General features: G+C 41.6%; 1 protein-coding gene across 2 annotated transcripts in view; it reads left to right on the top strand.

Moving 5' to 3' along the window:
* Positions 1-240: 240 nt before the first annotated feature.
* The window catches only part of cndp2 (carnosine dipeptidase 2), a 31,590-nt gene continuing 16,759 nt past the window's right edge, over positions 241-15,071 (top strand). Inside the window, exons 1-4 of one of the 2 annotated variants that reach the window (XM_029731967.1) lie at positions 241-345; positions 992-1,083; positions 1,867-2,010; positions 12,881-13,043. In XM_029731967.1, the coding sequence (XP_029587827.1) occupies positions 1,024-1,083; positions 1,867-2,010; positions 12,881-13,043 (367 nt within the window). In that variant the 5' untranslated portion in view covers positions 241-345; positions 992-1,023. Of the gene's footprint in view, positions 346-931; positions 1,084-1,866; positions 2,011-12,880; positions 13,044-15,071 lie in introns of those variants that run through there. The other variant, XM_029731965.1, reaches the window with a different exon arrangement.

Below are 15,071 nucleotides of genomic sequence, written 5' to 3'. Positions count from 1 at the left end.
TTCTCAAATTGAACAGTAATTTGCGCAGTTCGGTCATGTTGTCTGCAAGGCAGTTTGGTGCTTCGCCCAGAAATATCTATTTTCCATTGTGAATGCAGATAAAGCGTTTTGATCACATAATCCTACTCATTACTCATCGTGGTTAATTACGTCATTTTTGTTTGGAGCCGTGGGCTTTGAACAGAGCACTTAGCTGGCTCACGCCCGGGAGGCAGCCCGGTTCCAAAACGAATCCAATCAACTTTCGCCCGGTGCAAAGCACGCCTACATGGGCGCCCGGGAGAGATGAATCGAATCCCCTCATTGAACCCCTGAGAGGAAGAAGCAGCACAATCTTTTTCTACAGTGAGTAAGCAAAAGTGCCCGATGGTGATGACTGTCATTTTCTGAAATGTCTTTGCAACACAGTTGTAGTCATATTTCACAATATATTTCGGAGCTCATTTAGCTTGCTCTACTGACTTGTTAAATAGTAAGCTAAACTTGCCAGTGTTTGCTAGCTAGCTGGCTACCCAATGTAGCTAGCTAAATTGGGTTGTTATTGGGTTTTGTAGCTAGCTTTATTGGTGCATTACTTTTTCTTACCCTGAAAGCATAGTGCTAACGTTACATACAGTAACGTTACTAACTTAGCTAGCTACTGTAGATAACTAACGTTAGCTATGTACAGTAGCTAGCTGAGGGTGACTTGCCTCTGTTTGCTGACCATCACGTTCCCAGCAACAGGTTTAGAATCTGTTCCAAAAAGGTTTAAACTATGTTGCCATCAAAAAAACTCTTGGCTACGAGTTAACTGTTACTTTGTTATTTGTAATGTTCGGGGTTTCTGGGCTAATGCCTTGCGGTCACAACTAACGTACTTGTAGTGTCACAGTCAGCAGTTTGGGAGGAGCTAATGCTCGATAACATGTTACAATAAATTGTTAAGGCATGTGCATTGCCCCCTGTCAGTTCGTAGTCCAAAGTAACGTTAGTCTGTCTGTCCCAACAGCTCTTAGACTCCAGCAAACTCTTCAGCCAAAGATGGCTCATCTTCCAGAACTTTTTAAATATGTGGACGAACACCAGGAGCTGTACATTGAGGTAGCTTTTTCTCATTACTTGAATTATAATAATGCATTTAGTCATGTTTTACTATCTGCGACTTGACTGAGTTGATTCATGCATTTGGGGCTAGCCATATTAATATGTTTGACGAACATTACTTTCCATGTGAATCCCAAATTATATACAATTATTTAATTTCTTAAACTTCAGATTTAGAAGGCCTTGATAAGAACAGAGTCAAATCTTAGCCTGCCATGCCCAGGCTATTGCTTTCACTTCTCCAACCCCTTTAGATCACGAGTTGCAAGAAATGACATGGTAGCAAAAAGGACACCACACCACTGTAGGGTATTTGGATTAGGTTTAGTGCCTAAGACTTCACTTCCTTGCCACAAGAACCAAGTCATGTGTTTGTGGGTTTTCCTATTCATAAATTTGAAGAACAGGTAAAGGGCTGGGAATTGCTAGGAACCTCACAATACAATATTATCACTATATTTAGGTATCGATATGATGTGTATTGCAACAAGATTATTTGATAAGTCATAGAAATAAAAGTGCTGAAAACAGATTGACTCCTCATTTAAAAAGACGATGGAGAACTATGAAACTTGATTATTGCCACGAACATGAACTGAGTGCGTATGAAATTGGCTTCAAAGCCTCTCAATTGAAAAGGCATTTTTTTTATTGGCATGACAAATACTTGTTGCCAAACAAACAATGTTGAACAATTCAAAATAAAATACCCTACATTTAAAAAAAACTATCAGAATTAGGCCTAATATTCATCTCTTTCTCGCTCTACTCTGCCTCTAGCGTCTTGCCCAATGGGTGGCTGTGCAGAGTGTGTCTGCCTGGCCAGAGAAGCGCGGGGAGATCAAGAAGATGATGGAGATGGCAGCCAAGGACATTGAGAAGCTGGGGGGCACAGTGGAGATGGTGGACATTGGAAAACAGAAGGTAGGGCTTTGCACTCTGTGCCATGATACAGTGTCTTCATAAACGATTCACTATACTTTGGCACCGATTGCAGATGTGAGTCTTTCTGGGCAAGTCTTTAAGAGCTTTGCACACCTGGATTGTACAGTATTTGCACATTATTCTTTTTTAAATTCTTCAAGCTCTGTGAAGTTGGTTGTTGATCATTGCTAGACAGTATTGCCATATTTTCAAGCCGATTTACTTCATAACTGTAACTAGGCCTCTCAGAAACATTCAATGTCGTCTTGGCAAGCAACTCCAGTGTGTATGTGTATATATGTGTGTGTGTGTGTGTATATATATATATATATATATATTTTTTTTTAAATGTAACCTTTATTTAACGAGGCAAGTCAGTTAAGAACAAATTCTTATCTATAATGACGGCCTACACTGGCCAAACCTGGATGACGCTGGGCCAATTGGGAGTCCCATAGGGCGGCGCACAATCACCGCCGGTTGTAGATTCAAACCAGGGTGTCTGTAGTGATGCCTCAAGCACTGAGATGCAGTGCCTTAGACTAGAGGTCGACCGATTATGATTTTTCAACGCCGATACCGATTATTGGAGGCCCCAAAAAAGCCACTACCGATTAATCGGCCGATTTTTTTATTTTTTTTTATTTTTTATTTTTATTATTTTTATTAATTTTTTTTTTTATACTTTTATTTATTTATTTATTTGTAATAATGACAATTACAACAATACTGAATGAACACTTATTTTAACTTAATATAATACATCAATAAAATCAATTTAGCCTCAAATAAATAATGCAAAAACAAAGTGTTGGAGAAGAAAGTAAAAGTGCAATATGTGCCATGTAAAAAAGCTAACGTTTAAGTTCCTTGCTCAGAACATGAGAACATATGAAAGCTGGTGGTTCCTTTTAACATGAGTCTTCAATATTCCCATGTAAAATGTTTTAGGTTGTAGTTATTAGAGGACTATTTCTCTATACGATTTGTATTTCATATACCTTTGACTATTGGATGTTCTTATAGGCACTTTAGTATTGCCAGTGTAACAGTATAGCTTCCGTCCCTCTCCTCGCTCCTACCTGGGCTCGAATCAGGAACACATCGACAACAGCCACCCTCGAAGCAGCGTTACCCATGTAGAGGAAGGGAAAAAACAACTCCAAGTCTCAGAGCGAGTGACGTTTGAAACGCTATTAGCGTGCATCCGGCTAACTAGCTAGCCATTTCACATCGGTTACACCATCCTAATCTTGGGAGTTGATAGGCTTGAAGTCATAAACAGCGCAATGCATTGCGAAGGGCTTCTGGCAAAACGCACGAAAGTCTGCTGCTGCCTACCATCGCTCAGTCAGACTGCTCTATCAAATCATAGACTTAATTTTAACATAACACACAGAAACACGAGCCTTAGGTCATTAATATAGTCGAATCCGGAAACTATCATCTCAAACAAAACGTTACATTGCACAACCTTCAGTGTTATGTCATAATTACGTAAAATTCTGACAAATTACCCAAAGTGTTGCATATACCCTGACTGCGTGCAATGAATGCAAAATGACACAATTTCACCTGGTTAATATTGCCTGCTAACCTGGATTTCATTTAGCTAAATATGCAGGTTTAAAAATATATACTTCTGTGTATTGATTTTAAGAAAGGCATTGATGTTTATGGTTAGGTACAGTCGTGCAACGATTGTGCTCTTTTCGCAAATGCGCTTTTGTTAAATCATCCCCGTTTGGCGAAGTTGGCTGTCTTTGTTAGGAAGAAATAGTATTCACAGTTCGCAACAAGCCAGGCGGCCCAAACTGCTGCATATACCCTGACTCTGTTTGCAAGAGAAGTGACACATTTTCCCTAGTTAAAAGAAATTCATGTTAGCAGGCAATATTAACTAAATATGCAGGTTTAAAAATATATACTTGTGTATTGATTTTAAGAAAGTTTAAGAAAGGCATTGATGTTTATGGTTGGAGCAACGTGTACCTAAGCGATTACCGTAAATTCCGGACTATAAGCCGCAACTTTTTTCCCAGCTTTGAACCTCGCGGCTTAAACAATGACGTGGCTAATATATGGATCTTTCCCGCTTTCAAATAAATTAAAAAAAAAAAAAAACAACACATTCTGTGACGTGCTCAGTTTTTTGGCGGCATGAAGCTTTCATTAGACCAATGAAATTGCCGATCGGGTTACGTCAAACAACTTTTTTTGTTTACTGTTTAGATTAAATCGAGCGCTCTCAATCTTCCCATCATTCTGATTACGGTAGTCATTTTGTCACCCTCATCATGGCAAAGACACGGAGAAATGCATATGATGCAGCTTTCAAGTTGAAGGCGATTGATCTGGCTGTTGGAAAAGGAAATAGAGCTGCTGCACGGGAGCTTGGTCTTAATGAGTCGATGATAAGACGTTGGAAACAGCAGCGGGAGGAATTGACTCAGTGCAAAAAGACAACTAAAGCTTACTGCTAATTTTGTTACAAGCCGTGTTTCGTTAAAGCCTATTTATTTTTGTTACAAGCCGTGTTTCGTTAAAGCCTGTGTAAAGTTCCTTTGTTTCAATGTACCGGTAGGCACCTGCGGCTTATAGACATGTGCGGCTTATTTATGTTCAAAATAATATATATTTTTTTAATTCAGTGGGTGCGGCTTATATTCAGGTGCGCTTAATAGTCCGGAAATTACGGTATATGCAACGCAGGACAGGCTAGATAAACTAGTAATATCATCAACCATGTGTAGTTAACTAGTAATTATGATTGATTGATTGTTTTTTATAAGATAAGTTTAATGCTAGCTAGCAACTTACCTTGGAATTCTTACTGCATTCGCGTAACCTCGTGGAGTGCAATGTAAAGCAGGTGGTTAGAGCGTTGGACTAGTTAACCGTAAGGTTGCAAGATTGAATCCCTGAGCTGACAAGGTAAAAATCTGTCGTTCTACCCCTGAACAAGGCAGTTAACCCACCGTTCCTAGGACGTCATTGTAAATAAGAATGTGTTCTTAAATGACTTGCCTAGTTAAATAAAGGTAAAAAAAAAAAGAGGTACAAATACATTTTTTTTAAATCGGCCAAATCGGCGTCCAAAAATACAGATTTCCGATTGTTATGAAAACTTGAAATCGGCCCTAATTAATCGGCCATTCCGATTAATCGGTCGACCTCTACCTTAGACCACTGCACCACTCGGGAGCCCATATATTTGGCCTTGTGTTTTAGGTTATTCTCCGGCTGAAAGGTTAATTTTGTCTTCCAGTGTCTGTCGGGAAAACGGACTGAAACAGGTTTTCTTAGCTCTCTTCCGTTAGTTTTTATCACACAAACTCCCTAGTCCATGCCGATGACAAGCATACCCGTTAACATGATGTAGCCACCACCATGCTTGAAAATATGAAGAGGGGTGTTGTGTTGGATTTGCCCCAAACCTAAGGCTTTGTATTCAGGACATAAAGTAAATGTCTTTGCAACATTTATAGCAGTTTTACTTAAGTACCTTATTGCGAACAGGATGCATGTTTCAGAATATTTGAATTCTGTACGGGCTTCCTTTTTTCACTCTGTCATTTAGGTTAGTTTTGTGGAGTAACTACAATGTTGTTGATCCATCCTCAGTTCTCTTATATCACAGCCATTAAACTCTGTAACTGTTTTAAAATCACCATCACTTCATGGTAAAATCCCTGAGCAGTGTCCTTCCTATCTGGCAACTGAGTTAGGAAGGACGCCTGTATCTTTGTAGTGACTAGGTGTATTGATACACCATCCAAAGTGTAATTGGTCATTTCGCCATGCTCAAAGGGATATTTAATGTCTGCTTTTCATTTTTTACCCATCTACCGATAGGTGCCCTTCTTTTGAATTCTACTTCTTGTTCTCAAGTCAGTAATGGGGATATATGTTGTGGAGGGGCTATGAATTGTGTGCCAGAGTCAACATTATCTACTTTGAATGTATACACTAACATTAACTATGAGCAGGAAGATATACACTATGTACAAAAGTATGTGGACACCCCTTCAAATTAGTAGATTCAGCTATTTCTGCCTCACCCGTTGCTGACAGGTGTACAAAATCGAGCACACAGCCATTCAATCTCCATAGACAATCATTGGCAGTAGAATGGTCTTACTGAAGAGCTCAGTGACTTTTAACGTGTCACTGTCATAGGATGCCACCTTTCTAACAAGTCAGTTCGTCAAATTTCTGCCCTGCTAGAGCTGCCCCGGTCAACTGTAAGTGCTGTTATTGTGAAGTAAAAACATCTAGGAGCAACAACGGCTCAGCCGTGAAGTCGTAGGCCACACAAGCTGACAGAATGGGACCGCCAAATGCTATAGCAAGTAGCGCATAAAAATCGTCTGTTCTTGATTGCAACACTCACTACCGAGTTCCCAACTGCCTCTGGAAGCAACGTCAGCACAATATCTATTTGTCGGGAGCTTCATGAAATGGATTTCCATGGTAGAGCAGCCGCACACAAGCCTAAGATCACCATGCGCAATGCCAAGCGTCGGCTGGAGAGGTGTAAACCTTGCCTCCATTGGACTCCGGAGCAGTGGAAACGTGTTCTCTGCAGTGATGAATCATGGTTCACCATCTGGCAGTCTGACAGACAAACCTGGGTTTGGCGGATGCCAGGAGAACGCTATCTGCCCAACTGCATAGTGCCAACCAATTTTCCCTACATTTTTGGCACTGAGCAAATTTCAGAACAGCTGTGTGCAAACATTCTGTGCAACTTCCAGCGCATTTACGGTGAACACTGAGGTTGTACCTGCTTAAAGTTACAGTTATAACAGTGGCCAAGTAGCTATTTGATCATAATGTATGCCTACAATGGCAAAAAATGCATTCCATAACATTTTAACATAGAATAACTATTTCCATCATTCAGCCTACAGTAGCAGCCAATGTGTGGTGTTCAATGTAGGACATTAACCTGTTTATGACTAAAAATGTTATTTGATGCAAGAAACCACTACAAAAATAAAATGCGTTATTATTCCCATACCATTATTACAGGGAATCAGACACATTATGCTACCCTCTGCCTATTGGCTACTTAGCTTATTCAATCCTGTCTCAAAATACAACACTGCCCTTTTAAGACAGTTAGTTATTTATCTGACTCGCTTTTCAAAGATAAATGTACATGTTTTGTGCTCTTGTAGGAAGTAATCCCTCCCCTATTGCTGACTACAAATGATCTATTACTGGGTTAATAACTCACTAAATAGCAAAGGATATGAACAAAATGTGAACATGTGGCTACATGCATCTCTTGCTTTGATCTCAAAACAAGTGCATCTAATCACAACCACAGCTGTAAACACAGTCCAGTTCAAAGTAAAAGACACAGGTCCATATAGTGCCTTCGGAAAGTATTCAGACCCCTTGACTTTCCTGATTTTGTTAGGTCACAGCCTTAATTTTAGAATTAAATTGATGAGGGGGGGGGAAAACAAATCTACACACTACCCCATAATGACAAAGCAAAATGTATCACATTTACATAAGTATTTAGACCCTTTACTCAGTACTTTGTAGAAGCACCTTTGGCAGCAATTACAGCCTTGAGTCTTGGGTTTGACGCTACAAGCTTGGCACACTTGTATTTAGGGAGTTTCTGCCATTCTTCTCTGCAAATCCTCTCAAGCTATGTCAGGTTGGATGGGGAGCGTTGCTGTACAGCTATTTTCAGGTCTCCAGAGATGTCAGATCGGGCTCTGGCTGGGCCACTCAGACATTCAGAGACTTGTCCCGATGCGACTCCTGCGTTGTCTTGGCTGTGTGCTTTGTTGTTGTTGTCCTGTTGGAAGGTGAACCTTAGCCTCAGTCGGAGGTCCAGAGTACTCTGGAGCAGGTTTTCATCAAGGATCTCTCTCTGTACTTTACTCCATTCACCTTTGCCTCGATCCTGACTAGTCTTCCAGTCTCTGCCGATGAAAAACACCTCCACAGCATGATGCTGCCACCACCATGCTTCACCGTAGGGATGGTGCCAGGTTTCCTCCAGACATGACGCTTAGCATTCAGGCCAAAGAGTTGAATCTTGGTTTTATCAGACCAGAGAATCTTGTTTCTCATGTTCTGAGTCCTTTAGATGCCTTTTGGCAAACTCCAACTGGTCTGTCATGTACCTTTTTACTGAGGAATGGCTTCCGTCTGGCCACTCTACCATAAAGGCCTAATTGGTGGAGTGCTGCATAGATGGTTGTCCTTCTGGAATGTTCTCCAATCTCCACATAGGAGCTCTGTCAGAGTGACCATCAGGTTCTTGGTCACCTCCCTGACCAAGGCCCTTCTCCCCCTGATTGCTCAGTTTGACCGGGCGGCCAGCTCTAGTTCCAAACTTCTTCCATTTAGAATGATGGAGGCATCTGTGTTCTTGGGAACCTTCAATGCTGCAGAAATGTTTTGCTAACCTTCCCCAGATCTGTGCCTCAACACAATCCTATCTCGGAGTTCTACGGACAATTCCCTCAACCTCATGGCTTGGTTTTTGCTCTGACATGCACTGTCAACTGTGGGACCTTATATAGACAGGTGTGTGCCTTTCCAAATCATGTCCAATCAATTGAGTTTGCCACAGGTGCACTGCAAATAAATTGTAGGAACATGTCAAGAATGATGAATGGAAACTGGTTTCACCAGAGCTCAATTTTGAGTCTCATGGCAAAGGGTCTGAATATTTATGTAAATGTATTTTATTTTTTTTTATTTTATACATTTGCAAAAATGTCTAAACCTTTTCGCTTTGTCATTATGGGGTATTGTGTGTAGATTGCTGAGGCTTTCTTTTTTTATTTCATCCATTTTAGAATAAGGCTGTAACCTAACAAAATGTGGAAAAACTCAAGGGGTCTGAATACTTTCCGAAGGCACTGTATATGGCAATAGTCTATTTGCATAGGCCGACTGCATCTCTGATTGGCTATGTCACACCGGACTGTGTAGACTACGGGCTCAGTCACGTGCAATAGAATCCTACTCCTATGCGCTCTGCCTCCAACAAAATCTCTTGAATAGTTTGCTTTGTTTCAGTATGTTGTATTGAAAGTGGCTAATATTGGATTAATTTGGAAACATTGATAATGTTAACTAACAGGGAAAACTCTAGAAAGTTCAGTGAAGTTCAAGCTTGTGCTTTTCTCTGTGGGCAGATATTTATTCTGTGCTCTGCTTGGCATTCCTTGGGAGCACAGCTTAGAGGGAACATTGGTGCCAACTGTAAAGTTTGGTGGAGGAGATGCAATTTTTTATGGTTCGGGCTAGGCCCCTTGGTTCCAATCAAATGTATTTATAAAGCGCTTTTTACATCAGCCGATGTCACAGTGCTATATAGAAACTAAGCCTAAAACCCCAAACAGCAAGCAATGCAGATGTAGAAGCACGGTGGCTAGGAAAACTCCGTAGGAAGAAACCTGGAGAGGAACCAGGCTCTGAGAGGTGGCCAGTCCTCTTCTGGCTGTGCCGGGTGGAGATTATAACAGTACATGGCCAAGATGTTCATAGAAGACCAGCAGGGTCCAAAAATAATAATCACAGTGGTTGTAGAGGGTACAACAGGTCAGCACCTCAGGAGTAAATGTCAGTTGGCTTTTCATAGCCGAGCATTCAGAGTTAGAGACAGCAGGTGCGGTTGAGAGTGTAGCATTAAGAAAATCTTAATGCTACAGCATACAATGACATTCTAGATGATTCTGTGCTTCTAAACTTTGTGGCAACAGTTTTGGGAAGATCCTTTTCTGTTTCAGCATGACAATGCCCCCGTGCACAAAGTGAGGTCCATACCGAAATGGTTTGTTGAGATCGGTGTGGAAGAACTTGACTGGCCTACTGACCTCAACCCCATCAAACACCTTTGGGATGAATTGGAATGCCTACTGTGAGCCAGGCCTAGTCGCCCAACATCAATGCCCGACCTCACTAATGCTCTTGTGGCAATGTTCCAACATCTAGTGAAAAGCCTTCCCAGAAAAGTGGAGGCTGTTATAGCAGCAAAGGGGGACTAACTCCATATTAATGCCCATAATTTTGGAATGAGATGTTTGACGAGCAGGTGTCCACATACCATTGGTCATGTAGTATATTTATCATGCATTATTGCTGCACTTCAGGGCTACCTGGTCTTCCTTGTATTTTAAATGTGTGGCGATTAACGTTTTATCAATCGGTACTTGTTGCCCAGCTACATTGTCTGCATAGTTTGTCAACACCAGCCTATTCAGCATTCAAACTGTACATAACATTTTGAGTTGAAATGCAACTGCTCCCTTTTACTTTCATTGTATATAATATACCCTAGAGCAGGGGTGTCAAACGTCCGGCCCGCGGGCCGGATCAGGCCCGCAAAGGGGTTTAATCCGGCCCGCGAGATGATTTTGTAAAGAATAAAAATGAGCTGCATTTTTTCAATAAAATAAACTGCTGTTCCAATTGCGTCCACTGGATGGCGCAATAGCAATTGTGTTAAGCAAGCAAACTGTTTATACCAGAGCAGAGCAAGTAGGTCAAGCAAGTGCAGCCAGTCCGGATGAGCTACTTTGTTTTGCCCGTGATATTTATTACGGCTTCTACTTTTAACATTATGTGCTTTGGCACCCTCATTGCCCCAATATGTCTCTGTCAAAAAAGAGAAAAGTGGACGCAGAGTGTTCCAAGAAAAATGGTCATCCTCCTATTTAATCACGGAATTGAATGGGAAAGCTGTATGTTTGGTGTGTTCACAGCATGTTGCAGTGCTGAAAGAGTATAACCTTCGTCGCCACTATGTGAGTCTTCATGCCGACAAATATGACAACTTTCAAGGACAGCGGAGAAGAGAGAAGGTGAATGAACTGTTGGCGGGTCTGAAGAAACAGCAGTCTGTGTTTACTCACAGCCGAGACATCAGTGACGCTGCAGTGAAAGCTAGCTACCTCATTGCTAATGAAATCGCAGTGCCTTCAAAACCATTTATCGAGGGTGAATTTGTAAAAACATGCATGATGAAGGCAGCGGAGATTGTGTGCCCTGAAAAGCGCCAGGCTTTTGCAAATATCAGCCTGACAAGAAACACAGTTGCAGACAGGATTTCCGATTTTTTCAGTGGATTTGGACAGCCAATTGAAGCAAAAAGTAAAGTCATTTTATTGGGTTTTCAGTTGCAATTGATGAAAGCACGGACATTACAGATGTTGCACAACTGGCCATTTTCATCCACGGAGTTGATGACACATTGACCGTCACCAAGGAGTTCGTGGAGTTGGTGCCGATGACAGATACAACGACAGCAGCTGATATTTTCACCGCACTCGTCGGCGCGCTGGACAGGGTCGGAGTGGACTGGTCCCGCGCTGTCAGCCTGGCTACAGATGGTGCGCCCTCAATGATCGGGAAAAAAGCAGGCGTTGTGACAAACTTCAGAGAGAAAGTGCAATCTGCAAATGGAGTGATTTTTGGACTTTTCACTGTATTTTGCACCAGGAGGCTTTGTGTTGCAAGTCATTAAAGATGGATAACGTCATGGTTCGAGCCCGGGTTGGGGCGAAGAGAGGGACGGAACCTACACTGTTACAGATGCAGGACCTTGCATTTATGGTGGATGTTACAGAGCACCTGAATAACTTGAACAAACAGCTGCAAGGGCGCAACAAAGTCGTCACGCAGTATTATGACAGCATACGTTCTTTCAAGTTGAAGCTGTCATTGTGGGAGACGCAACTCGCCGGTGGTGATGCAGCTCACTTCCCCTGTCTGAAAAATGTGTGCGCGACCCAACATGTGGCAGACATGAAGCGGTTCAAAGATATAATAACGGGACTGTTACGGGAGTTTGAGCAACGCTTTTCAGATTTTTGGTGAACTGGAGAAAGACTTCAACGTTTTTTGCTCGCCATTCACCGTGAATACCTCTGATCTGCCCGTCAGCATCCAACTTGAAATAATAGACTTGCAGTGTGACTCGGATATGAAGGGCAAATTTGCCGCAGCTGGCTTGGACACATTTTATCAGAATCCCTTGCCAGGTTACCCCAACTTGACAGCCCTCGCTGCAAAACTGTTGTGCATGTTTGGAACCACATGTCTTTGTGAGCAAGTTTTCTCTGTAATGAGCATAAATAAAACAAAGCTGCGCTCAAGGCTCACGCACAAGCACTTGAATCACATCCTGAAGTTGGCTGCCACTCAGGATGTGACGCCTGATATTGATGGCTGGTGAAAGCTAAAAGATGCCAGGTATCAGGAGTCAAATAAACTATGCAACCCAACTTAAAGTGCTGCATGAGACACCCTGATATAGTTCTGTGATCTGTGATATACTTCTGTGAATCACTGAGGCATTGTGTGTTCTTTTTCTTTAGAATTTTCAAATAAACTTGAGGTGTTTTATGATTAATAGTGATGTTGTGCTTGTACTATTGTGGACACACTGTCCTCAGGCTCCAGCTTTATGTTTTATGTTGATCGTATTAAAACAAAGAAAACAATCTGAAGTTGTTGTTTTTAAGTTATATATATATATACCATGATTTTACCGGTCCGGCCCACTTGGGAATAGATTTTCCTCCATGTGGCCCCTGAGCTAAAATGAGTTTGACACCCCTGCCCTAGAGTCTTTCCTCACTTAGTCCTCTTCTTCCTTGTGGAGCATGAAAGGCTTCCAGGAAAGAACACTGCTGCCGATCCTCTGACCGGCTCAGACCCCCTTAATCTCCTTCAACCCTGACTGGTTTGCTGTATATGTTGCTTGAAAGTCTGTCTCCTCCTCTTCATCTTTCACCTGGTCATTTCTTTCATGTCAGTGCAATGGCGAGAAGAGGAAAAGATGGATTTTTAGACCATTGTGTGAGACCTTTTATTTTTGCCCCCTCAGCTTCCCTCCGGAGAGGAGATCCCCTTGCCACCCATCATCCTGGGTTTCTTGGGCTCCGACCCGGGTAAGAAGACTGTGTGCATCTACGGCCACCTGGATGTCCAGCCAGCTGCCATCGATGACGGCTGGGACACGGAGCCCTTCACTCTGGTGGAGAAAGATGGTGAGAGTAGCTGTTCCAAAGCACCTAAAACAAAACAATGCTGAAACATCAAAATCCATGCCAACGTTGAGATTTGGACTTTGATGTTTCAGCGTTGTTCTCCTTTTGAGGAAGTATGATTTGCATTGGCTTATGCAATTTAGGTTACTCCCTGTATCAACAGTGTAACCTACTACCTTATAGGCAATGTTCACACGTGAAGCTCCCCTGGGACTGCTGTGCAGTAGAAATGTCAGCCCTTGCAGGGAAGCATGAGATTGAACGTCACTTACCTTTCTAGTTTTCCCCTTTAGTTAACACTATCAACAATTCCCTCTACTGTGCGAATTGTGATCTAATCAACGCAATATTAGCCACTTTCAATGAAACATACCCAAACAATGAACTAGGCAAGAGATTTTCTTGTAGGCAGAGAGCATTGGAGTAGGATTCTATTGCTTTGACAGGCACGACTCAGGCCCATACTCTACACAGACCAGTGTGCCATAACCAATCAGAGCTGCAGTATCCCTATATGCAAATAGACCATTGCCATATATGGATTTGTACCATTCACTTTGAACTGGACTGTGTTTACAGCATGAGTGGTCGTAAGTAGATGTGCTTGTTTTGAGATCAAAACAAGAACTGCATGTAGCGTTATTAGCCCAGTTATAGCTAATTTCTAGTCAGCAATAGTGGAGTGGTTGCTTCCTACAAGAGCACAAAATGTGTGCATTTCTAGCCATATTTGAAAACCAAGTCAGGTAAATAGCTTTTTTTTCTGTAAGGGACAGTGTTGTACTTTGGGGCACTGTTTTTTATTTTTAAAGACGGGCTTGAATAAGATAAGTAGCCAATAGGCAGAGGGTAGCATAATATCTGATTCTATGTAATAATGGTATGGGAATAATTCATGAATTTTATTTTGTAAAGTGGTTTCTTGCTTCAACAACACAACATTTTCAGTTACCTTGCCTGAAGTGGATAAACAGGTTAATGTCAATCCCTACATGTTTTTTTCAAAATTCTCTGTAGGCCTACATTGAACACCACACATTGGCTGCTACTGTAGGCTGAAAGAACAGCTATTTCCGTGTTAAAATGTTATGGGCTGCATTTTCTCCATAGTTTTTTTTATGGTAGGCCGACATGATCAAATAACCACAGTAGCCTACTTGGCCACTGTTATAACTAACTTTAAGCAGGTACAACCTCAGTGTTCACAGTAAATGCGCTGGAAGTTGCACAGAATTTTCACAACATTCAAGTTTGCACTCAGCAGACCAGAAATTAGCTCAGTCCTGAAAATAATAGAGGGAACATTGCTTATAGGTTTCACGATTTCTGTTGGTTCTTGATTTGTGAAATATATGCTTAGCCATTGTTTTTGTCTTTTATTCCTTTTAATCTAAAACCATTTCTACATGGCATCATGCTCCATGACTACTGAATAAAAAATCTAATCTGCTAGCAGACTGCAGTTGTATGTGGCACTCCTTTAACCATTTCGCTGCTAGTCTACGAAAGCTACAGGACACACTGTATTCAAGGTATAAAGAGCTATAAAGGTGTGGCTTGCCCATAAATGACTGTGGTATCTTGGTCATAAGCCCTTTAGACATAGCCAATAGTCCAGTGCATTCGGAAAGTATTCAGACCCGTTGACTTTATCCACATTTTGTTATGTTACAGCCTTATTCTAAAATGGAATTAAACAAATCCTCATCAATCTACACACAATACCCAATAAGGATGAAGCAAAAATAGTTTTAAAAAAATTACATTTTTGCAAATTTCTTAAAAATAAAAAATTGTATTCAGACACTTTACTCAGTACTTTGTTGAAGCACCTTTGGCAGTGATTAGAGCCATGCGTATTCTTGGGTATGATGCTACGTGCTTGGCACACCTGTATTTGGGAAGTTTCTCTCATTCTTCTCTACAGATCCTCCAAAGCTCTGTCAGGTTGGATGGGGAGTGTTGCTAAAAAGCTATTTTCAGGTCTCTACAGAGATGTTCAAGTCCAGGCTCTGGCTGGGCCATTCA

This window comes from Salmo trutta, chromosome 34 (genome assembly GCF_901001165.1).
Source record: "Salmo trutta chromosome 34, fSalTru1.1, whole genome shotgun sequence".
In the NCBI taxonomy this organism is placed as follows: Eukaryota; Metazoa; Chordata; class Actinopteri; order Salmoniformes; family Salmonidae; genus Salmo; species Salmo trutta.
The sequence above is the reverse complement of the archived record's forward strand: the minus strand, read 5'-3'. Positions and strand labels throughout refer to the sequence as shown.